The 26225-nt window shown below is 36.7% G+C and overlaps 1 protein-coding gene across 1 annotated transcript in view; it reads left to right on the top strand.

Moving 5' to 3' along the window:
- The first annotated feature begins 218 nt into the window (after positions 1-218).
- Positions 219-26225, top strand: part of LOC148943122 (uncharacterized) — a 101667-nt gene continuing 75660 nt past the window's right edge. Inside the window, exons 1-3 of the mRNA XM_089102827.1 lie at positions 219-440; positions 9286-9435; positions 17238-17372. Of these exons, the coding sequence (XP_088958953.1) occupies positions 333-440; positions 9286-9435; positions 17238-17372 (393 nt within the window). The 5' untranslated portion in view covers positions 219-332. The remainder of the gene's footprint in view (positions 441-9285; positions 9436-17237; positions 17373-26225) is intronic.

Below are 26225 nucleotides of genomic sequence, written 5' to 3'. Positions count from 1 at the left end.
TTGTTAAATCTCTTATCCTTTTCTCTGTTTATGTCTCTAACCGACTGTCGTAAAAGTCGAAGAGGCAAAAATCTTTAGATACCTCAAGCTATGATGGCAGTTCTAATGAATATTCTAGATGACTCATTTCGTTGCACCAGCCTATAACATTCGTCTTATTGCAAAGATCCACACTTTTGCCAATTAGAAAAAAAATTACAGTTCCCCGAGTACCGCCTTTCTGGCTATGATTTCAGTGGCGTTCTCCAGTATATCTTGTCTCAGTGTGCTGGAACCTTAGAAAAATTGTGGAAACAAAATTTCTAAAAGAGAAAGTCGAATAGATGTAAAAAATGTCGAGCAATAGAAAAGGCGCAAAATCACCAAGGAATGCTATGTCTGTTCTTTTGTCTAGCGGAATTCTGAATGGACTTGGATCCATGTCCGGCAGCACAGATAAGGTTGGTTATCGCTACGTTACATATATCGGACGGCCAGGAATGTACAAATTAATTTTTCGGAGGGGCCCAGTAATCTTCTTTTTGGGACATTAAAAGAAACTGAACAAGAAGTGACTAAAAATTTAAGAGAAGTAGGATTTTGGGGTATTCAAGACTCGGGTCCCCCATTGTTCGAAGGTTGTCAAATCTAATGTTGGGATTGATGAGTTAGTTGTTTCTGGGACTAGAATTACTGGGGTAAAGACACATAGATATTTGGGGATTATTCTTGATGAGCTTTTATCCTTCAGTAGTCATTCTGATATCCGTATACAATTAGCCCAAAATTTGGGATGTTAACATCGATTAAAGTATGTTTTTCCTTTTTACATTATTAAATTCTTTATCGTTCTTTAATAGAATCATACCTAAAATATTGCCCCATTATTTACCTAAACACATTTCCTAATCATTTTAAACCCCTCCAGTTATAGCAAAATAAAGCCATAAGAATCATTGGTACTTTCTTTCATCGTTCTACACGACTTCAAAGTCTTTCTGAAACAAAAACTTTGTTTTTATTTCTTCATATATTAAACCTTAGTCAATTTAAGGATTTGCAATTATCGCTCTGGCATTATGATATTCAGTCTCCAACGAGTTATTTTTATGAGTCACATATTCTTGTCACCCCCTTTCGCTCACTCGCTTCTTAATTTTCTCTTTTTGGTGGGGTGATCCGGACCCAGGTCCCTGATTATTAATTTTTAAATTTTTTGGAACAGAAAGCGTTGTAAAATTTAGTAAATAAGTTTTGCTTATTTTATTTTACTGCTCGAGGCAGCAACACAGAAGAAAATATCGCACTACCCTAAAAGCCTAATAGCTTTTAAACAACCGAAGGAAAAATCTTGACCCATATTAAGTATGAATGGACCTAGTTTGGGTCTAGAGGGCAAAAAATATTTTGATTTTGGTGTCTTTGGTACTTTAAAGTAGGCAAATCCTATGGAGCATTTAGAAAATCTACCGAAAATGTTGTGCATTTCGGTATATTTTTAGAGGGAGGAGGCTTCGAATAAACTCTATTTACGTTTGAGCGGGAAGGACTGCTCTTTAAGGCTTAGTTTTATTCGATATGCTATTTTTCCGTTTTAAGCTTTGGCATTTTTAATATTTTTCGCGTTCCTCATCTAAATTACATTTCCTTCGCTTCATTGATGCTGTTTTTTATATTTAAAAAATCGTTCCTATAGTTTTTACTCTTCTCAATTTTCCAGGTTTCAGCTTCTCTGTCGTTATTTTCGTGATTCTTTTTGCAATGGCTTAGTAGAGGCATTCTCCTGAATATCTGTGCTTTTCCTAACACAAAGAATGGTCTTAAATTTTCCTTGATCTTTTTATCTATTAAACTAACATACAAGTTTTCTCAAATGAAAGTAAAGAGCGAGCGGAAATTATTCCCAATATGAGAGGGGCTGCTTTCTCCTCATATCCCCGCCCTTTACGCTAAAGCTTCTTAGTATTTTAAAAATACTTCATATTTTAATACTTAAGGAATTGGGAGGCGAAAGTCAAACCTTAGCGTAAAGAGGATGGGTTTAAGGAGGGAGCAGTGCCCCTGGTATTCAGAATAATATCTGTTTGCTTTACGTTTTAATGGTGCTCTTTACTTTCATTTGAGAAAACTGGTATTTTTAGTTTAATTTATGTTTGTTCTTCATAGTATACCAAGGGTTATTCTAAAGGCGAGGAGGGCTACCCTCAAACCTAGATCTTTAAATAAAAATTTAATATTGCACACCAATGCGTCAAGGAAAAGAGATCGTTTAGCGTATTTGCTGTTCGATATTATGTTGAATTACCAAAATTAAACCATAATCCCCTCAAAATTAGGGGAGCTTTCGCCCCATTTATATTCTTACATTTCGTAAAAAAGGAAAATTTAACCTTTTGCATATTAACTTTAGGTCTCTCATACATGCTTAGTTTCATTGCATGGTTTCGATCAAAGCAGCACCCCTTTTTGGCGGAGTTTATTTTCTGTTTCAGAAAACATGCAAATTTTCATATGCTACTAGCTTCTAATTGAGTAACTTTAAAATTAATACATTCCGCATATTTAGAATCAGCATGAACAATGATTTGTGTTGTTGCATATGCTGTAATCGAACCTTTTTTAAGGGTTTCTTGTCCAATTAACAAAGAGCTGCCCTTTACTTACAATTTGTTGCTATGAGGGGTTTGACCCAAGTGAGCTATTTTAAATCAACGAATTTTATATATTTGAAATCACCTTAAAAATACAATTCTGTAAGTGTATTGTTTTCAAAGCTCCCTTAGTTTTACTTTTGGCCACTATTAGCAGGAGTCGGTCCTTACTTACAGTTCTTTATCACCTACTATCTAATTTAGAAAACATAAATAAAAAAGAACCTGATCTTTCCATTTAAACGACAGGAGAACAAAGTTTCTGATAAGACCATGCCCTCTCCCTCTCCCTACAGGTAAATTTTCTGACTTTGCTTATGAAACTGTAGGCTACCTCTCTATCTTTTGTGCTGATAAGACCATGAATGAAATGTTGTATGTTACAAAACAAAACATTTTTTGAAGTAAGAAGGGGCCATCACCCCACAGAAGGCTTAGATTTCCGTTCAATCGAGACTTAACAATGTTGGCACAGTAAAGAACGATGTTGGCACAATGTATATTGGGGTCGAACCAGGGCACTTGGATCGAAGGAGTTGTCGTAGAAACTTCGAAAAGGGCTCATTTGAATGGAAATTGGAGTGGCTAGTGCCCTTTTTAATAGTCGAAAGTGATTGGAAGGCACCTAACACCCCTTCCACGCCCACCATTTCCCCAAACGCATCCAACCAAAATTTGAGATAACCATTTGTTCAGCGTAGGTGATTTCCAGATAGAAATTATGTTTTTGAGGAGGACACTCCCCCACAACCCTCAGTGCAAGGGTTGTAAGTTATGGCCTTGTGTCATATGAGATTTTTATAGAAAGCGTTGTCGTAGAAACTTCAAAAAAGGCTCATTCGATTGGAAATTCAAAGGGATAGTGCCTTTTTTTAATAGTCTAAAGTGATTGGAGGGCAACTAACCCCCCTCTCACGCCCACCTTTTCTCCAAACACATCCAATCAAAATTTTGAGATTGAGTTGAAAGTTCTGAAAATTGGGTATTTGAGAATGACAACCCCCCCCAACTGCCCTCAGACCAAGGGTTATAAGTTATGCCCTGGGGCAAATCAGGTTTTCAGAGAACGTGTTTTAGCAAAAACTTCAAAAGGGGATTCTTTGATAGGAAATTTAAATGACTTGTGCCCTTTTTTATATTTGAAAGGGATTAGAAGGCAGCTAACACCCCTTCCACGCCCGCCATATATCCAAACACATCCAATCAAAATTTTGAGATAGTCATTTTGTTCAACGTAGTTGAAAGTTCGGGAAATTAGGTCTTTGAGGATGATAATCCCTTCAGAGCCCTCAAGGCAAGGGTTATTAGTTATACCCTGGGGACGTATAAGGTTTTTATTGAAAGCTTTGTCGTTGAAACTTGAAAAAGGGCGCATTCAGTCGGAAATTCAAAGGACTAGTGCCCTTTTTAAAACTCGAAAGTGATTGGAGGGCAACTAACCCCCCCCCCTCTCACACCCACCTATTCCCCAATTACAAACAATCAAAATTTTTAGATAGCCATTTTGTTCAACGTCGTTGAAAGTTTTGGAAATTAGGTCTTTAAGGATGAACCCCCCCCCACAGCCTTCAGGGCAAGGATTATAAGTTTTGCCCTGGGGGCATATAAGTCTTTCATAGAAACCGTTGTCGTAGAAACTTAAAAATGGGCTCATTCGCTTGGGAAGGCAACTAACACCCATTCCACGCCCACCATTTATCCAAACACATACAATCAAAATTTTGAGATCGGTTTTTTTTTCAACATAGTTGAAAGTTCTGGAAATTAGGTCTTTGAGGATGATAACCCCCTCAGAGCCCTCAGGGCAAGGGTTCTAAGGTATGCCCTGGGGGCAAGTAAGATTTTTATAGAACGTGTGATCGTAGAAACTTCAAAAAGGGGTCATTTGATTGGAAATTGAAAGGGCTAGTGCCCTTTTTAATAGTCGAAAGTGAATGGAGATCAACTGGCCCCCCTCTCACGCCCACCATTTCCCCAAACATATACAATCAAAATTTTTAGATAGCCATTTTGTTCAACGTCGTTGAAAGTTTTGGAAACTAGGTCTTTAAGAATGAACACCCCCCCCCACCACAGCCCTCAGGGCAAGGGTTTTAGGTTATGCCCTTCAAAAAGGGTTTATTCCATTAAAAATTGAAATGGCTAGTGGCCTTTTTAATAGTCGAAAGTAATTGGAGTGCGACTAACCCCCCTCTCGCACCCACCATTTTCCCAAACACATACAATCAAAATTTTGAGATAGCCATTTTTTCAACGTAGTTGTAAGTTCTGGAAATTATGTCTTTGAGGATGACAACCCTCCCACAGCCCTCAGGGCAAGGGTTGTAAGTTATGCCCTGGGGGCAATTGAGGCTCTTATAGAAAGCGTTGTCGTAAAATTTCAAAAAGGGCTCATTCGATTGAAAATTGAAATTACTAGTGCCCTTTTTAATAGTTGAAAGTAATTGGAGGGCAACTATTCCTCTCTCACGCCCACCATTTCCCCAAGCACATCCAATCAGCATTCTGAGATATTCATTTTGTTCAACGTAGTTAAAAGTTCTGGAAACTAGGTCTTTTAGGTTGACAACTCCCTCAAAGCCCTCGGGAAAAGGGTTGTAAGTTATACCCTGTGGTCATGTAAGGTTATAATATAAAGTGTTTTCGTAGAAACATCAAAAAGGGCTCATTTGATTGGAAATTGAAAGGGCAAGTGCCCTTTTTAATAGTCGAAAGTGAATGGAGAGCATCTAACCCCCTCCTCACGCCCACCATTTCCCCAAACGCATTCAATTAAAATCTTCAGATAGCCATTTTGTTCAACGTAGTTCAAAGTTCTGGAAATTATGATTTTGAGCATGAACCCCCCCCCCCCAAACCCCTCTGGGCATGGGTTGTAAGTTATGCTCTGGGGGAATATAAGGTTTTTATAGAAAGTATTTTCGTAGAGACTTCAAAAAGGGCTCATTCGATTGGAAACTGAAAGGGCCAGTGTCCTTTTTAATAGTCGAAAGTTATTGGAGGGCAACTAGCGCCCCCCCCCCTCAAGCTCAACACTTCCCCAGACACATCCAATCAAAATTTGGAGATAGCCATTTTGTTTAACGTAGATGAAAGTTCTAGAATTTAAGTTTTTGAGGATGACACGCCCCCTAGAGCCCTCAGGGCTAAGGTTGTAAGCTATGCCCTGGGGCATATAAGATTTTTTATAGAAAATATTGTCGTAGAAACTTCAAAAAAGGCATATTCAATTGGAAATTAAGAAGGCTAGTGCCCTTTTTGATAAGCTGGTCGAAACTGAATGGAGGGCCACTAACCTCCCTCTCACGCCCACCATTTCCCCAAACACATCCAATCAAAATTTTGAGATAGCCATTTCTTTTCAACGTAACTGAAAGTTCTGGATATTATGTCTTTGAGGATTTTTTGATGAAAAAAATTCTTTTAAATGTTTTTACTTATAACTTTAAGGAAACAAAAAGTAATTAAAATTTTAAGGAATAAATATCAGCATGTGTATATTAAACTGACAATGCACATTTTTTCAGTTAAATACAAATTATATTCTGGCTTTTAGAAAGCATAGGGTTTAGAACCCTACTCAGATTAATTTCAGCTCGTTTTGAGTTTGACTTATTTTAATTTCTGTTTGTTTTGGGTTTCATTTATTTATTCATACTGATTTAGGATTGTTGTATACTTGGTAGATTATTTGATTCTGTGTTTGTTCATTTTTGGTTTAATGGAATTATTTACATTTCTTTGAAAAACTTATTTTGTGCAAAAAGTTTTTCTGGTTATTCCCTTGGGAAAAAAACAACAAGTAAACACGCATCCTTGACCTTGATTCTGGAAAAAAAATCCAAATTTTGTATAGCTTGAAGCAATTAACTTGCATCGACTTCGAATTGACTTGTTTCACAAGCAACGATGGGGAATGTTGATCCTCATACCGATTGCGTTTAGAAAAGCTTAACGTGGCACTTCATTTATGTATGCAATATATTTATTTTAGCAATTCTTCCAAATAACACCTTTCTTATGAGAGCCTGATCAGTTTTCTAACCCTTTCCATTCATAAAACAGTCCCAACGAAGTATGATTTGGTAATAAACGGCACATAGATAAGGCGCTGTATATAAAAGTGTATAAGAGTCAACATTAGCTCTCAAATGAGCCCCTAGTTGTCTCTCTACGACTTTGATAATATCTCAAGTTTGGCTTTCCTGTGACGCTGTCCTATCTGGCACTTCATTTGTGCAACCAGTCGAGTGGATTTCAATTTCAGCAATTTCTCTCTGCTATCTACTGGAAAATCACTTGATCCTTCATCTCCCCCCCTCCCTTTCATGGTTAATATCGTTCATTTTAAGGTTTTGTTTTTTTTTGTAAAAAAAAATGTAAAAGAATTTTTCTATAGACAACCCTGCTCTGGTACATGGACGCCCATAAGCTGAGTTTTAGGGGGGGGGGGCTTACCTGGTCTAATAAGTACTTCCAATGTTGTATAATAAAAATTTCAGAACAGAAATATTAAACATAAGGCAGCGCCATTCAGCCAGAAGGGAAGGAGGGGGGGGGGGTGGCGCCCCCGTGCCCCCCCCGTATGGGTACCCATGCTCTGGTGGTTAGAAAAGATTATGCCCATATAACATTAAAGCAATCAAAATCAAATCTTTAAATTTCCTGCAATACCCAGAAAACCTCAACCCCCGCAGAATCAAAATAAAACAAATTGAATTTAGCTTAATATAGTTTACTTTTCAGCTTTCTTTGTTTTACCAGTTTCCTACTAGAAGATAATTTGAATCTTTATCCCCCCCCCCCTCCCTCCATTCGCTACGCTACTGCTCCTTTCTAAAAAGGGTGCTTTTTCTAAAAAGGGTGCATTGTACGGGTGCTTTTTTGTAAAAAATAAAGTAAAATAATATATGTTAAAAAACCATGCTCAGGCGTTTTACTAAACTTGGCTCTTCAACCTTGTAGACAAAATCATGCCCATATAACACTCGAGTCATCGAAATCAAAATTCCTGCAATACCCAAAAAACCTCAACCCACAGAAAATAAATAAAATCAAACAGTTCGTGGTAACGAACTGTAAGTAAGGAGCGACCCGGCTCAATGATAACCGAAACTCTAAAAAACGGGATTTTGATACCAATAGATACATCAAAAGAATCAGATTTTAATTCTGATTTCAAATATATAAGTTTCATTCAGTTTAATCTTACCCATCAAAAGTTACGTGCCTGAGAAAATTTGGCTGATTTTCGAAAAAAGGGAGAAAGACCCCCTAAAAGTTATAGAACATTAGTGAAAATCACACCATCATATTCAGCGTATCAGAGAACCCTACTGTAGATGTTTCAAGCTCTTATGTACAAAAATGTGGAATTTTGCATTTTTTGCTAGAAGAAAGATCACGGAGGCGTGTTTATTTGTTTGTTTGTTTGTTTGTTTGTTTTTGTTTTTTTTTCCCTGGGGTGATTGTATCGACCCAGTGGGCCTATAATATCGTGGGATGGCTCTTTGGAGCTTAAATTAAAAATTCTAGTGTCTTTTTTAAGTGACCAAATATATGAAGATCAACTAGGTCCCCTCCCGCACTCATTTTTTTCCCAAAGTCACCCGATCAAAAATTTGAGATAGCCATTTTGTTCAGCATGGTCGAAAATATGATAAAAATGTCTGTTAGGATGACTTGATCCCCCAAAGTCCCCAGGGGGAGGGCTGAAAGTTATGAACTTTACTCAATGTTAACATATAGTATTGGTTCTTGGGAATTATACCGACTTTTTCAGAGGATATTTTTTCGGGTAGGTGGGGGAAGGAGTGGGTCGGGGGCTATATGGAAGGATCTTTCCATGAAGAAAGTTTTCATGGGGGAAGGGACATTGCTATGAAGGGGGCGCCGGATTTCCCAGCATTATTAAAGAAAAAGATCAGGAATTAAATAAAAAAAACAAGTTTTTCAACTGATCAACTGATTGTGATTAAGAGGTCATTTTTAAAGAACTGGAAAAAAAATTCGAAATATAGTTTAAAGAGCAGGGTATTGACTAGGGGGCGAACCCCCTAGTATACGTGTTAAAAATTTATGAATATAGAAGTTCGTTACGTAAGTTAATTCTAAGTTACGTATATTTATTACTAATAAAAACGTTCGTAAATAAAATTAAACAAGTTTCGAGAAAGCCATTTAACCAAATATAATATGCAAATTTTGTTTTAATTATTCATGTACGGTGAGCCAAAATCAAAACCTGCATTAATTCAAAAACGTTCAAAAATTAAATAAAAAAAACAAGTTTTTTTAACTGAAAGTAAGGAACGACGTTAAAACTTAAAACGAACAGAAATTATTCCGTATATGAAGGGGCTGTCCCCTCCTCAACGCCTCGCTCCTTACGCTAAAGTTTGACTTTCTCACAACTCTATTTTTTTAAACAATAAAAAAACTTTAGCGTAAAGAGCGAGGCGTTGAGGAGGGGACAGCCCCCTTCATATACGGAATAATTTCTGTTCGTTTTAAGTTTTAACGTCGTTCCTTACTTTCAGTTAAAAAAACTTGTTTTTTTTATTTATTTAAAGTTAGCTCGACCTAGTTAACTGTTTAAGTTTCTTTATTTTTCCGGTTCCCCACTGGAAATTCATTTGATCCTTCATATTTGCAGACAACAAACGAGAATAAGGAGAAAAAGTCCCGAGTTCTCTATTCGGGATATCTACTGAAACTCAGCGGGAAAACTGTTCTATCAGGAGGCAATTGGAAAAGGAAATTCTTCGTTCTGGAAAAGAAACGATTGGTTTACTACGAGTCAGAGGTAAGAAAATCCAATAATGATTCCCTTTGCGATTCAAACTTATTCGAACACGTAGGAAATTCTCAATCAGAGTTGCTAGGCTTTGTCTAAATTAAAAACGAAAAGCTGGCATTCCTCTGCTTAGAATGTTTGCTCGCCTCTTTAGTTTTGTTTTTTTTACTCGTTTGTTCTATTTTTTTCATATTATATCTTGTCTGTCTTCTCTATCGTTTGGTGAACATTTTTATTAAGAGGTTTTTATTGAGAGGACGTTATTTGAGAATGACAAAAACAATAGGCGATTTTTTCTCGGGGGAAGGGGTACGTTTCCTTCCCAGAAAGCTCTTCTAAGTGGGGAGTGAGTTCCCGTATAAGTTTGAAATGGTTCTACAGGATTCATGATAATAACTATTTAGCATGCTAGAATCAGGTTAAACTGATTTAGATTTCTGTTTGACAGATTTAAAACTTATAATTTGGATGATATTTTACTTTATTTCTTGACATATTTGTATAAATTTTAGTAGCCCTACAAAAAATACAAGTAGCCCTACAAAAAATGTAGCCTTACATTTAGTAGCCCTGCAAAAAGGCCAAGTATGACAGTCCCGGTCTCTCTTACCCTTAAGATTCTCAGTTAGCCTCAAGTCAACTCGACCAAAGACCAAAGTCGAGTGTCATCTCTCAGTCTAATTTTTTGGACCTCGTGAGACAAGGAGGAAAAAAGAAAAAAAGCGAAGCAATCGATGATTGGTGAACGATAAAATTAGTGCCTAATTTTTTCACTTTCAAATCACTTGAATCGGTAGGGACACGGTTTTTATTTCAACCTTAAATTATGTTTGATTGTGATCTTCGTATTATTTTTTAACTTATGAACAGCCGTGTTCAAGTAAAGTAATGGAACCTAATTTATTATTATTGTAAAAATAACCTGGTATCATGCCACCACAAAGGGAATATATGGGGAAAATCCCCCCTGACACTATTCTAAGCTAATCCAACAGGATTTATGTATCCATACCCAAAAAGTGATTTTTTTTTTTTTTACGGTGAAAGTCAAGAGATTGCTCATTAAGTCAGTTTGAGTACGCCAAACGCTTAGAGACACTGCTCACTAAGAACCAGGTCCGGGCTGGTGAAAGAAACTGGGTCAAAGTTAGGTAAGGCAGGTCTAAAGGAAATGTGTTTTATTTTTCACAACTTAACATAAGAAGCGAATTCAGCGCTATTAGAATGATGTTAGATTTTTTGAAACAGATATTATCTTTTCTATATTGATGAGCTACTCCACGATAACATATGAGTGAAAATGTTATACCAGTAACAGATACTGACTTTGTGGGATAAAATGCAGTGAATCCTAGCAGATTTCCCTAGTGATTTTCTCATTTTAGTTCTCACCTACCTCGTTCCTCTTCAGGAAAAATCCTCATTTTTATCTCAAAACATTTTCCATTGAAACATGCAGATGAATTTTTCTTTTGCACAATTGATATATCAAATAAGTAAAGCTTTACGTCGTCTTTCACCCCCCCCTCCATTTTAATAACATATAAGTTTTGTTTTAATAGTTTCGAACATTCTTATTGTGTGGTCCAATATTCTACTAAATTCATTAAATTTTTCTGCTGATCCTTTTGTGTTTAATATATTTCGTTTTTTTATGGCTTATATGTTGTGGTTTTTTGTCTATTAGAGCTCGTCTAACTCCAGAACAGAACCTAGCTAGATCAGTCAAGATCTAACTCCTTTTCTTCAAATTGTATTCTGCCCATTACAAGCAAAGCTTCTTGGGCTTAGTAACTGCTTTACGTTTGTAAATGTTTTTTTTTAGTATTAATAAAATGGTTAATTGAATTATTTACTATGTCATTTTGCTTCTCGCAACGTTTACTTTCCATTTCCAATCTCTTTATCAGCAATATTTGACAATGTTGCAAAGGAGACAAGAGTCCACCTTTTTTCTCTTTTCTTCCAGTCCTTAAGACCTTTTTTTCATTTCTTCCAGTCCTTAAGTGTCCATTGTGTTTCCCTTCATCTTCTTATTTGCTGATCTACTTGCAAGCCATCTTACGATAGAAAGATAAAAAAAATCATATTAAGACATAAAGAGTTCTTTTGATACTTGAATGTTCTTGCAATACTAATAGAGGCTCTTTCATTAGTTTTAAAACAGTTCGCGGCAATGAACTGTAAGTAAGGAGCGACACGGATCGATAGTAACCGAAACTCTAATAAATGGAATTTTGATACCAATAGATCTATCAAAAGCATTGGCTTATTATACTGATTCCGAATATATAAGTTTCACTAAGTTTAGTGTTACCCATCAAAGGCTATGTGCCTGATAAAAATTTTATGATTTTCGTTAATGTGGGGGAGTAGGCCTACCCTCTAAAATTGATAGCAAAGAATCTTAATGAAAATTGCACCATCAGATTTACAACGGATGTGTGTTTATTTATTTGTATGTTTTTTTCTAGGGGTGATAATATCGACCCAGAGGTTCTAGAATATTGGGACATGGTTCATTCGAACAGAAACTAAAAGTTCTAGTGCCTTTTTTAAGTGACCAAATACTTTGGAGGGCAGCTAGGCCCCAATCCCCAACCCCATTTTCCTAAAATCGTCTGATCAGAATTTTGAGACAGCCATATCGTTCAGCATAGTTGAAAGGTCCAATAACTATGCCTTTGGGGATACATGAGCCCCACAGCCCCAGGGAAAAGATCTGTAAGGTATAAAATTTGCCCATTGTTTGCGTATAGAATTCGTTATTGGGAAGTATTCATACATTTTTCGGGTAGGAGGGAAGAATTTTCTGTTGTGGGGGTTTTCCACGGGGATAGCTTTCCATAGGGAGGAGGTTTCCAGGGGGTGAACTTTTCGGGGGAAATTTGACACTGGGGGAATTCGCCGGAAATTCTATACGAAATTCTTTTTATATGTCTGGCTTTCTCTTTGCCGTCTTTATTTTACGTGTGGAAATGTTAAGGGTAATTGTCCGGGTAAATTTTCACTGGGATTGAATTGTCTAGATGATATTTCCATTGGAAGGGGGATCTTCCCGGGGTGGTGGAATTAGATGTCCCGATATTATTTGAAAATGATCAGAAATTAAATATAAAAAAACGTTGTTTCAACTGAGAGTAAGGAGCAAGGGCAATATTAAAACTTAAAATGAAAAGAAGTTATTAAGTATATGAAGGGGGTTTTCCTCTTTCTCAACGCTAAAGTGTGAATTTTGTCTCAGTTCCTTAAGAATGACTCCTGAAACACAAGGGACTTTTAATTAGAATAATAAGAAGCTTTTTTTTTAAACGTACTAAAAAACTTAAGCGTGAAGTGCGAGGTGTTGATGAGGTTGCAGCCCCCATCCCTCATATACGCAATAATTTCTTTTCATTCTAAGTTGTAACGTTGCTCCTTGCTTTCAGTTGAAAAAACTTGTTTTTTTTTATTGAATACCCCACAAATTGATAGCTTACAGGGAAATCAATATAAGATTTAGCCTTTGGTCAAAAGTGCTTCCAAATGTATGGATTGCTACATTCTCAATAGCGTTCTAATCTCAACGCCCCTCCCCTTAGTTGTACCAGATATAGCTCTAGGCTACAAAACTTCGATGATTCTGCAATCAATGCTTAATTTGCTGTGTATTTTTTTTAAATTGTCATAATCAAACAGCTCGTGGTAACGAACTGTAAGGAAGGAGCGACCCGGCTCAATAGTAACCGAAACTCTAAAAAACAGAGTTTTGATACCAATAGATACATCAAAAGAATCAGATTTTTATGCTGATTTCAAATATATAAAAGTCTTACCCATCAGAAGTTACGAAATTTTGCCTTATTTTCAAAATAAGGGGAAACATCCCTTAAAAGTCATATAATCTTAATGATCTAATGAAAGCAACTGCTTTCATTACGTGGATTAGTTTGCGCCAATTGTATATATTTTTTTGGTGGTGGTTTTATTTGTTTTCAGTTTTAGTTTGGTTTTTAACCTTGGTCTTCTTCTGTTTCTCTTGTTCTGAAGACGCCTTGTTTTGATACAGGCGAAATATATGCGTTGTTTTACTTTTTTCGTCTTTTCTTTCCACTGGTCGCAGTCTCGTTTGTTTTTTTTTTCATTGGGATTTTTCTCTCTGTTGGTTTTCTTGAGTTAATCCCCCACAGTCCCCGGGGTAAGGGCTGCAAGTTATGAACTTTGCCCAATTTTTATATATAGCATTGGTTATTGGGAAGTATACAGACGGTTTTAGGGGGGATTTTTTTCTGGTAGGGGGGGGGGGAGGTGTGGATCGGGGGGATCACGTGGGAGGATCTTTCCATGGAGGAAGTTTCCATTGGGAAGGGATATTGTTATGAAGGGGGCGCCGGATTTCCCAGGATTATTTAAAAAAAAACGATAAGAAATTAAATAAAAAAAACAAGTTTTCAACTGAAAAACTTTTCAACTGAAAACTTTTCAACATCAAAAATTAAAATGAACAGAAACTATTACGTACGTGATTGGTTTACCCTCTAGTCAATACCTCGCTCTTTACGGTTTAGTTTTTAGTACTTTCATAAGAGCTATTTATTCTAATTAACGGCCTTTGTGATCAAGATGCCATTCTTAAAGAATTGGAAAAAAATTCGAACTTTAGCGTAAAGAGCGAGGCGTTGAGGAGGAGACCGCCCCTTTCATATACGGAATAATTTCTGTTCGTTTTAAGTTTTAATGTCGCTCCTTACTTTCAGTTGAAAAAACTTGTTTTTTTTTTACTTAATTCCCCACAAGGACATATCCAGGATTTTTGTTCAGGGTGGTATTCTTTTCCGGGGGAAGGGGGTACAAAAAGAAAACTTTGAACAAAGCATCAGAAATTGGTTTATATGCATTTTTGTTGCGTTTTTACGAGTCGAAAGAAAATTCTGTAGAGAAGGGGGTCAAACCCGATAAATCCCACCTGGATATGGCCTTGATTCCACATCATGAACCACCTGCTGATGGAAAACAACAAAATGTTTCTTATTAAAAACATTTTAATGTCGTATATGAGGGGGGCTGCACTCTCCTCAACACCTTGCATTTCACGTTATTCTCCTCAAAGTCTTTCTATAAAAAACATTCTTATTTTGCGTAAGAGAGGTAAAGGTAAGTTTCATCTTGGTTGCCAACAATAAATCTTTTTTTTTTTTAGGGGGGGGGGAGGGTAGTCGAACCAGGTGTTTTTCTTTATACTGAGATGGAAATATTATAGAAAAATAATGTAGTACAGAAAAATAATGCAAGCCAACAGTATCATCAAAGTTTTGTGGCCTAGAGCTTATATTTGGAAACACTTTTGAACAAAGGCAAAATCTTATATTGATTTCTCTGTAAGCTATCAATTTTGTGGGGTATTTAAATGGCATCAGAAGCACTGCTCTGTGTCAGCTCGTATGCCACTATTTTGTATCTTAGGATGTCATCTTTGTGATGGAGATAGTCAGCTACTTTTAATTCCAAGGCTTTATTGAATTTGGGAGCAAATCTAAAAATTGCTAGCGTCAAAGGGAGAAAATCAATGCAAATTGCTATCTCTTGCCTTTTCCATTGAAATACTTGTCATATTTGTCCTGTCTCTTAGAAAATAGAACAACAGAAGGTATTTTTCTCCGGCTAAATTGATTTTCCAACAAATTCAATACTAAATCTTATAGATTAAAGACAATGATCTTGTTAGGAATCTAGTTCAGAGAAAGGTGCGAGGGATGAAATGAGATCAGTAGCAAGTTGATTTCGTTTTTTCTTTATTTCTGATTTTAACCCAACTATATTTATTTGCAATACCAAGGACATTAAAATAAAACATGTTTTCCCTCTTAGACTTATCTGAGGCCTATACTTACCTGACTAGCGCAATTTTCTAAGATTTTGTTTTGGTTGTTTCAAAATAATTAAAAAAAACTTTCCGAAAAGAAGTTTATTAAAGAAAAGTAAAGGCCACATTAAACTTAAGATCAGAAAAAATAGAAACCTACAATAACTCAAACTCAAAACGAGAAGAAATTACTATTAAAGAATAAATGAAACCCAAATGAACAGAAATTAAATAAACAAACATAGAAAAATAACATACAACAGGTAGGTTACTAATATAAAAAAGTAAATAAATGTTAAAACAATTGAAATTAAGTTGAACATGCAAATTAAGCGTGAAACGAACAAAAGTCACTACAAACAAGAATTTAGGTTTTGCCTCCTTCTCTCACTGTAAAAGTCTAGAACCTACTGCGTCATTGGCGTTTTATTGAAAACGAATTATATTAAAACAAGTATTTTTTTTACTTATAACAACATTGAAAATAAACATAACAATTACAGTAAAATTAAATTTTGAACTGATGAGTTTTCAGCAATTGATATCATTAAATATCAAATATTCAGTTTAATTTTATTAATTCTTTCCAAGACTGTTCAAGACAAACAGCCTATAGTTTCACTACAGACAAGAGTTTGGATACTGCCCCCTTCCCTAACTGAAAAGTCTAAAGCGTACTGCGTCATTGGAGCTTCACTGAAAACGAATTATATTACAAATATTTTTTCCCAGTTATTGCAGCATTGAAAATGAAAATAAAAATTACACTGAAACAAAATCTTGAATTGATGATCTTTAAACAATTAATATAATTATATATCAAATGTTCTATTTGATTTTATTTGTACACTCCTAGAATGTTCAAGACACATATGGTTTTGATAAAATTAGACATTAATATTTAATTCTCAATAAATCTATTTGCTACGGCCCACGCAAAAAAATGAACTAACCCCCAAGAAAATGTATTATTTCAGAGCTATAACTAGAGATGCATCCAGTCTAAACCTAATCAGTTATATACAAGTAGGTATGAGTATAATTAGGGTGTAAGACTTAGCAGTGCCCCCCCCCCAATTAAATTCGTTACACCCCATGAAAAATCCCTCAATTCAACTGTAAATCTATACTAGGGAAAAAAGGGCAAGTATTCCTTACCCTTTACATGGCCTATTTTCCAAGCCTTTTCCCCTTTCTAAAAGTCTCAGCTAAATCAGGCCCTATTTAAAAGGACATAAGAAACCAAAAAACCTTATTGTCTCTAGTTCAATCCTATAAACGAAAGCCCATCTCGCAAGGCTGTATCTGTTCCTTTTCAACTTGTGATTATTACCCTTAATAGTATTAGAAAGATGTAGAATCTAGGGTCTAAATAATAGTACAAACTATCTAGGCTCTTGTTATTTGCCAGGGGAGGATCCAGAGCAAAATATTGGGAGGGGGCAAAGTGGCAAGGGCACCAATGAGTAAAATCTTGGGGGGGGGGGAGATAATATGACAAAGGTGCCAATAATTGACCAAATTGACAATTTATTCTAAAAAAGAGTGAAAAAAGAAAAAAAAACAGAGAAAGAGGGTGTCAAAAAAATCGGGGGGGGGGGTGGCCCCCTGGGTCCACCACTTCTATGGGCTATAGCGTATTGGCTCTAGGGTATTCTGTATATAATCTTCTTATCTAGGACCTATCTTATTTATCTAGGGTCTAAATAATGAATCAGCTGTAGTGTAGACATTTTTCAAAATCCTCGGCAAGGAAAATCTTAAAAACGCAATCTGTATTCTTTAGACCCTAGCGGAACTTTTGAAGTTCCAAGTGATGTAAGAAAATTTGAATGACATTCAGAAATCCCCGGAAGTCTGGGAAGACTTAATTACAGCGCGCGCGTTTTGTCCCGTTTCCTATTTATCATGTCTGGATGTCACCTCTTAAATCATAATGCATGACATTGAACGCGTGATTTCGTTACAGGGGGCCTGGAATACAGGTTCAAGGGTATCAGGTTTTATCAGTCTGGAATTCTATGACTTGGTCGAAGAAAAAGAAACTAGAAAGGCAACAAACGTTTTCTTCATTGGCTCCAGTGATAAAAATCTTTTCGAGACGGTAAGTTAGCAGTTAATATTTTATTCTATATTTTTCTATATCTATATAAGTTCTATAGTACATATGGATTTTTTATATATTAAAAACATAAAAAAGTAACACTAAAGATACTGTGCTTATTCTTTAATGAGATACACTAGCCATCTGACGCACAGATTTTATTTTTCAATATTTTCTACGTTGGTCTATGTAAATCTAGGCTGGTGATTTTGATCCATGTTCGGTCTTGAATTAATTTGTATTTTCTTTTTATTATTATTATGCCTTTGACGCCAAATCGATTAATTTATATACAAAAAATGAGAGAAAATTAACGGATATGATTGAATATGTCTAATATTTCCCTTCTTAATTTTAGATTTGAAATCCCTAGTATTTCCAATTAATTTTGAAATTAATTAATATCTTAGATTAATTAATTCTAATTAATTTTTTGAAATAATTAAAAACACATAGTTTTTAATTAATAATATCAAATTTTAAACAATAATATTCTTAAAACAATAATATTTCTCGTATGTCATTGAAACGTCATATGGACAGCGTAAGCCCGTGCGAATGCAATTAAAATCAGCAAAAAGAGAAAATATACTTAAAATCACATTTTAAGAAATTATTTTTTAAAATCTACAGTTTTTTTTAAATTAAAATTAATGAAAGCAAATATTAAAAAATGGATGCCCGCATTAACTACTTGAAGTTACAGATTAAAGTTACAAATAAAGTAGGAGATAAATGACTTTTTACCTCAAAATTGGTTTAACTGAACAATTTTCTAGCTCGACTGGCCTTGCCTTTTTTGGCCTGGCCTGGCCTTGGCCTGGCCTTGAACTTTCAGAAAGCACTTACATCATCTTCTGCATGAAATGCACGGTGGAAGTGTGCCAAACGCACACAAAAATTCCAGTACGAAAAAAACAATCTCTAACTTTTGGTCACAATGAGTCGCAAAAGGCAATCAGCATTCTTGGCCTAGAATTAGTGAAGCCCTTTGTTTGCTCTAAAAAATTTTAGAAATTGTAGCTTAGAAGTCCAGACAGAAAGGAGAAGGGATGCATAATCAAATATTATTAAACACAATCAATAATGCCTTCTCCTTTTTCAAAAACACGAGCGATGCACCGAAAATCCTGAAAAATTTCCTCGCCTTAATAATATTGTGTTTGAGAAAAACGATATATAATATTTTTTCTTATTCGTGTCCCGCTCGAAAAATCAGAGGCCTCGAGGTGAAATAATACGAAGACTCCTCCCTCTGAATTCGAATGTAGCCTTAAATAGCTGTAATGGCTATTTATTACCACTACAGATATTCACCAGAAAGTCACCCCCCCCCCTTTTCAAATTTTCTGGTAAAAAAAAGGTTGCAATTACAAATACAACTTCTCTCAGCCCTTGAGCACCCTCCTCCCCCCTCAAGAAACATGGACCTGACCAGGTACATACAGGGGCGGATCCAGGATTTTTTTAGGGGGGGGAAGAAATAGGTTGATCCGATTAACTTGCGTATGGAGCAAGTTTAATTTATGCAAAATTGCGTTAATTAAGTAAATTACACCACTTTAGACTACGTTAGGGGGGCGTGTACCCCCCTGGATCCACCACTGGGCACATACGCAGAAAATTTCTGGGAAAATTAGGACTTCGACGGGAGGGAGCTATACCCACCCTTTTCCCTATGTAAGTCCCAGACACTGACATGTAATGCTCAGTAACACATAAATTAGGCCTGTAAGTAGAATGGCCCCTACTGATCCGACGACTCACCCCTGCTGCCACTTACAACTTTTTTACATAATTTATGCATGTTTTTATGTCTGTTCGTTGTCAGTGAGAATGGAAAAACAGAATTTTTCTCACTTGAAAAAACATGAATTTTCTCACATTGATGGATGTTTTCTTGGACGGTTATGTGTGTTGGTCAATTTATTTGATGTTTTTCATGGATGTCAACAGTAATTCATGTCTGTTTTATGGTTTTTGTCAGTGAGAATGAAAAAACAGGAAATTTCTCACATTTATGGATGTCAACAAAAATTTATGTTTGTTTAATAGTTCGTTGTCAGTGAAAATGAAAAAACAGGACCTTTCTTACATTGATGGATGTCAACACCAATTTATGTCTGTGTTACGGTTTTTGTCAGTGAGAATGTACATGCTCGACGTGAATGTTATGAGATTGTTTGGCTAACCTAACCTGAGAAATTGATTTACATAATCGGTGGGGGAATTATTGGTTCACAAAGGGGGAATTAAGAAACAAACATGGCTTCTTTGATCTTTAGGCGAACCTAACCTAAGAAATGAATTTACATAATCGGCGGGGGAGAATGTATTGATTTACGAAAGGGGGAATTAAGAAACAAACATTGTTTCTTTGATCTTTAGGCGAACCCAACCTGAGAAATTGATTTACATAATCGCTAGGGAAATGTATTGATTCACAAAGGGGGAATTAAGGAACATTAAGGTTTCATTAATCTTTAGGACTAAGGGATTTATTTATTATTATTGTTTTGGACAAGTGCATGCTAGGGGTGAATGTTAAGGTGTCCAGGAATAGGAAACCGGAAGTACATGCATCCTTCTCAGCCAATCAGCGAGTCGGATACATCCTCCTTCTCAGCCAATCAGAGAGCTGGTTACATATGGTTTTCCCCGTTACATAACAATTCACCCTTGAGATTTCGTATATAACGGGCATGCATTGTGATTAAATTATCAGAAAGTATTGTGACACAATTGAAACAACAATGAATGTTATTGATGAATTGAAGCCTCGACAGCCACAATTAGCAATGTGAGTACATTTTCATTTTTTATTTCCAAAATAAAATTATTTTCCTTGGTCACCCTCTACTATATTTAGGTAAGTACCCCCTCCCCCCACACACCTAACCACCATGCAATCTTTATACTCACTAGGAAACATTAAATATGCTCTTTTTATTACATGAACCTAATACCCATCCCACCCACTCTGTTTTTACAGGTATAATTCTTGCTAATAGAAATATTTATCTTTTTTTCGATCAATTTATTCTTTTTGTAAGCCTATCAAAACGTGAGATTCAACTTCCGTCTATCCCCTAGCTATTAATAAACCGTTTCCATTTAAGCCACCACAGCCATTTAATTTTCTCAAAAAACAATTTCCTACAAAGATTTAAAAAACTGACATCCCAAAAATTCATTTGCAGCTTGTTAATCCATAACGTTAGCGACTTAACCAAATGGTTTCAATGATAAAAAGGATTTGCTTTGATATTTATCAAATTAAAATGGTTTTAAGCAATAAGAGATTGCTGTATATTAAGATGGTGGATTTGTAAAATATATTTGTCGGAGAACAGATGAAACGGGTTTATTTCCAAAAATAATTACTAACAATAAATTTAGGACTTTGGTGAAGGGGGGGGTTGACATCCCTCAATTCTATCACCATTATTGTAAAATGAAAACAAAGTGTGCATGAAAAGTAAGGAGGCTGGAATGTCTATGAATAAGCCTTTTTTTTATTAATTAAAACAGCATTTGATTTCTGAGTTTAGTATATTTCTATTTTATTCTTTCCTGGAAGTGCTGACGTAGGGGGGGGGGGGCTTTCTTAGTGATAAATTCTTTTTTATACAAAATTATGGTTCGTGTGGATGGTGATACTAATTTTCCTTATTTAAAAAAGGGGGGAAATTATTTCGATACTAACTTTTTTCTCTTTTTTAAGGCAAGTTGTGAAGAATGTCCGTCACTGCCACCCAGTAAGAGAGCAAGGGCTAATAATGCGACCCCTGTGAAGGCTACAGTCATACAATATGGTCACTGGCCGAAGCCTCCTAAACCAGTGATGCCCGCCCAAGCCATGCTGGATTGTGAAATCACTTGCACATCCGCTCTTCTTGGACATCTAATAGCTGCCCCATCAAGGCTAGGCCAGGAAGCTACCCTTCGGCATGCTATGTCAGATCCATCCGACACCCAAGCCCAGATGGAATGTGCAAAGGTAAGCATTTTTTCCTACCAATCATATCTACCTAATCCTTTCCACTTTTTTATTCCTGGTCCTCATGCGCAATTTTGAAACATAGAGTAAAGTATTTCTCAGTGGGTTATTGACAGATTTTTTCTCTCCCAAAGGAAATATAATGTTCTCCCCTTTGAATCACGTCAAGTGCATGCATTCCCCCTTTGCCAAATTAGATTAGTGAAGCCAAAAAAAAATTTTCTATATCCCGCTAATAATAATTAGCAAAATCCTTTGCATTATAAATTATTTTATTAGTTAATGGTTCACATTGCCTCTACAATAAAAAAAAAACAACTTTCTATTGGAATAAGCTGGGTATCATTACAGGAGATGGCTATCCTTTTCAAATCATGTTTTTTTTTTCCAGATCGGATAATGATTATTAATAGAAAATTTTGTTTGTAGGGATTGTTCGAACAATATCAAATTGCCCTCTTCTATGTCACGCGTCTTAGACTGTAAATACATTATACTGATATAATATAGGCAATGGCATCAAAACGAGTTACGAGGCATACTGCGAGCCAGGGACGGGTCGTGGGACGTGCTGCGGGCCGGATTAGCGCCGCGGGAAGCGATGCGGGCCCGAGACGTACCACGGGAAGTACCGCGGGAAGCGCTGTGAGAAAGTACCGCGAAAAAAACAACAAAAAACACTAGGGCTGATTTGAACACTTTGAAAATAAGCTATTTTTTTTGAACAAAATCAAATTGCCGCCTTCTATGTAAAACGGTGTTTTAGATTGTAAATATCTTATATTAAGTTGGATTTTCTTTAAGTTGAATTAATCAAATGCTACTGTGCGCATACTGCTGCTACTACTACTACTACTAAGCGCTGACTTTAAATAATAATCCAAATTTTAAAAACAGTAGGGGGTGATTTGAACACTTTGAAAATAAGCTATTTTTAACTTATAGGTTGGACGACCGTTGGTCCCATATTCTTTGTTTCCCCCCACATTAGTTGGTGATGGTGAGGAGCTCTCCAACAACATTTCGCCACTGAGTGATATCACCAAGTCCGATAAAAAATCTGATAATATTGAGGATTTTTTAATTGATTTTTTTAATGGAGATAAGAGACCAGTTGGTCAGGGGGACTTGACACAAAATTCCTTTCAGCCTTTAAATTAATTAACTGGGAACCCTCTTTCTTCTCAAACCTTCGTTTCCCGGCCAAGTCCACTTCGAACATCTGAAGGGTAGCATAGCCACAGTTCTTTTGAACCACCTGGGGGAGAGTGAAATATCCAAGAGGGGGAGGGGGGTACAGCTTTTCCCAATTTCCAATTGACCAACACAATTTTAAATGCAATAGTCGTTTACACTGTAACTTTTGGAGACCCTTTTAATTCACTTATGGGGGAAAATTTGTTTTTGACCCCGTAGAAGTTGTGCACGACCATTTAGATAAAATTTGCACACTTCTAGATAATCAAATTCAATTATGGGGGGGGGATTCAATTAAGGTTTCTATTGTTTTAAAAGGGCTCTATTTAAATGAGAGGATAGCTAAAGTTTATTACCACTATGCACAGTCCGAAATGTGTGTGATTTATTCAAAATTAGAAAATTTTGAGCGTGTTTTCATAGATTTGGTAAATCGAATTATAGCGCATCTTCAGAACTTTAACGAAAACGCTAGTGGATCTCTAGTTGTTTTTGTTGAAAATTTATGTGTAGATATATGTAAATTTAAGAAAGATTTTATTTTAAGAGGGGGGCAGGGTCTGAGAGGGTCAGTAGTTTTAAATTATAATCCAGATCTATTAGGTTGTCAGGGTGTCCAGAATATCTGTTTTGAAACAGGTCAAAAATGTTTTAAATATGCTTTCCTCATATCAGTATTTCAGCTTCTAGCAGATGACGCTACCAAGACGAATTTAAATCACTGGGCTGGACATGGGAAGAACGGGTCAGATTTCCCCTGTGTCGATTTTTCTTGTTTATAAGTAAAATACTCAGTAACACTTCAATCCATTGATGTTTTTGAAAGGGCTAATGCCCATTGAAATATCGGCATTGCGTTGGTTAAGCATGAAACCCACTTTGAAGATTGGGTTTGCTCTAAAAAGAAAAGAGTGGTCTTCCCTTTCAGGCCCCCGTCAATTAATTTGGTCAGACATTGGGTTTGGTTGTTATACACACCACCTAATGGCGCCGCGACTTCAATTGGTCATTTTGATCCGATCATAGACATTAGGAGAGGTTTTGGGGAGGGTAAGAATAGGGGGGTATGTTTCTACTGCACGAGATGCCTCTCTAAATTTTGCACTAAATTAAAGTTGCAAAATAACATGAGGTATTGTAGTTGGGATGGTTATCAGTCAGTAAAAATAGTTTCAGGGGATAGGACCTTTCTAAAATTCTAATATTTTCAGAACACCCTTCTCCAGTGCAACAAAATATCTTTAACCTGTGAAGATAAGCTGGTTGATTTGAACGACCCACGATTTCCAAGCCGATTCAAAAAACATCAAACTATCACAGCGTCCTATGCTCATGCACAAAGAGATAATTCTAACACCATACAGTTGCTAAAAATAGTTGAAACATTGGATGTGGGGGAGTTCATGGTCAAGGCATTGACTAAACCACTTGTCACGGCTAATGGTACTATTTCTCGGTTAAGAAAAACTCATTACCCAATGGTGGTGTTTGCAGAGGATCTTCAGAATCAAAAAATATGTTGGGTTTGTAAGGGGGAGTTTGTAGAGGGGGATAAGGGGACTAAAGGGAAAAGAGGGGGGAGGGGGAAAGTCAGAGACCATAATCACTTGTGGAAGGAAATATCCTCGGGGGGTAGTAATTTTAGAGGGGTTGCGCATCAATCGTGTAACTTAAATGTTAGCCAACAGTTTTTTATTCCATTTTTTATTCACAATTCAAATTATGACCTAAAATTTATTTTACCGGCACGGGCACGGATGCATAAGGAGGGAGGGGGAGTTGAGCTTTCATGGGCGAATAGTTCATTTACCTGTAGTTTTATCCCCAAATTGGCCGAAAAGTTGTTGCTTCTCGAACTGAAATAACAGGCAGTGGATAATGGGCATACGTGTTGGAATAAAATCAGGTTTTTAGATTCCTTTAGTTTTTTTCCTAAGGCATTGAGTCAATTAATTCAAGTGCAGAAAATAGACCATTTTGATAGCTTTCCCTTGCTTAAACAGCACTTTCCAGACGGTGAAATATATGACCTATTGACCTGTAAAGGCATATATGCATATGAGTATTACTGCTCTAGCGCTCGCTTAAGTGAGGTGAAACTTCCTCCAATTGGAGCTTTTTATAATTCACTGACCAGCAGTGAATGCACAGGCGAGGATTATGAGTTTGCCAGGAAGGTATGGTCTAAGAGGGAGTGCATAAATGAGTGGGATTATTGTAGACTGTACTTGACCAGTGACGTTCTAACTCTGTTGGATATAGTCTGTAAGAATACAGACCAAATCTATGCAGAGTTCGGGTTATATATAGGCTACTAATTCTCCAAACCCCATTTGGTGATGGATTTGATTTCAAAAATTAGCAGGGAGGAAATAGGCCTAATCAACGACGTAGACCAACACCTTGTTGTAGAGTGGTCAGTGCGGGGAGGGTACGTCTTTCATTGGGACCACGTCTTGTCAAGCAATCCGAGTGGGCAACGCGCCGGTGCAAAGTCAAATGCAGTGTTCTTGAACATGAACTCATTGTACCCCTCGGCGATGTCTCACTCTTTTGGCTGTGGGGGACCTCTCGATGGCATGAGAATCCTTGCGAAGTACCAGACATTGCCACCGTCAAGGACACTGGACCACAAAGATGGCTCTTTCAAATTGATAGCCAAATTCTGCCGGCACTTCATGAGTCCGTCAAAGATATTATTTGCCCCTGTATCAATTGACCCTTGAGCAGGGACTCTCTGAGTCGCTACACTCAATCATTAGGTGAGGAGATAGGGTTGCACTGGACTCCCTTTAACCAAAAACAGATTACTGATTTTGAAACTACGGAGACTACAGTTGTTCAACCTTTTCTTTTGCATTGGATGGTGAGCAACGGTTTCAAGATCACCAAAATACAAAGGGTCCTGCAGTTCAATCAGAGACAATACTTAGAATTTTTTATCATTACCATTGTCAATAAACGCTTAAGATCCAACTCAAATGTGGAAAAGGAAATGTACAAACTCATCGTAAATTCAGCTTTTGAAAAAATATGTGAAAGCGATCGAATATATCTTGCTGCGACGTTGTCACTGGCCCACTAGACTGCGCATAAATTAGTCCAGACCCCAATTTTATATTATTCACAATCATAAAAATAGATATGGTTCTTCTACACAGGCGAAAGCAACATGTAGTACTAATCAATAATATAGTAGGCGGTCGTTCAGTACTGGAAATTTCAGAGAGGCTCTTGTTGTCGTTTTTTTAGAATGTGTGCATGGTGCAATGGCCACGGGAGGGGGGGTTCAAGTTTACTATGGGGATACAGATTCTCTGCTGCTAAAGATAAATGGGACTGAAGATTTATTGGGTGATTTAGAAAAGGGGGAACACATCAGCTCGCGGATGGATTTCACCAACTGGAATCGATCCTTCTACCCCAAGTTGGTGAAACATCAAGCCCCCAACCAACTACTAATGTTAAAATCAGAGACGGGGAGGGATTTGATATCCAAGGGGGGCTTTCCCGGGCCCCAAATTCTAGTGCATTAAACCACAGAGTAGGGATAAAATACAAGCGTCTAATGAAGTGCCCACTCACTTATTGCGAAGCAGTACTAACAGGAGTACGTACAAAGACTATTTAGAGAGTAGTCTAGGGTCAAGACCAAA

The sequence above is a fragment of the Artemia sp. Qi Xiang Cuo genome, chromosome 16 (genome assembly GCF_049724085.1).
Source record: "Artemia sp. Qi Xiang Cuo chromosome 16, ASM4972408v1, whole genome shotgun sequence".
In the NCBI taxonomy this organism is placed as follows: Eukaryota; Metazoa; Arthropoda; class Branchiopoda; order Anostraca; family Artemiidae; genus Artemia; species Artemia sp. Qi Xiang Cuo.
This window is presented reverse-complemented; position numbering and strand designations above follow the sequence as displayed.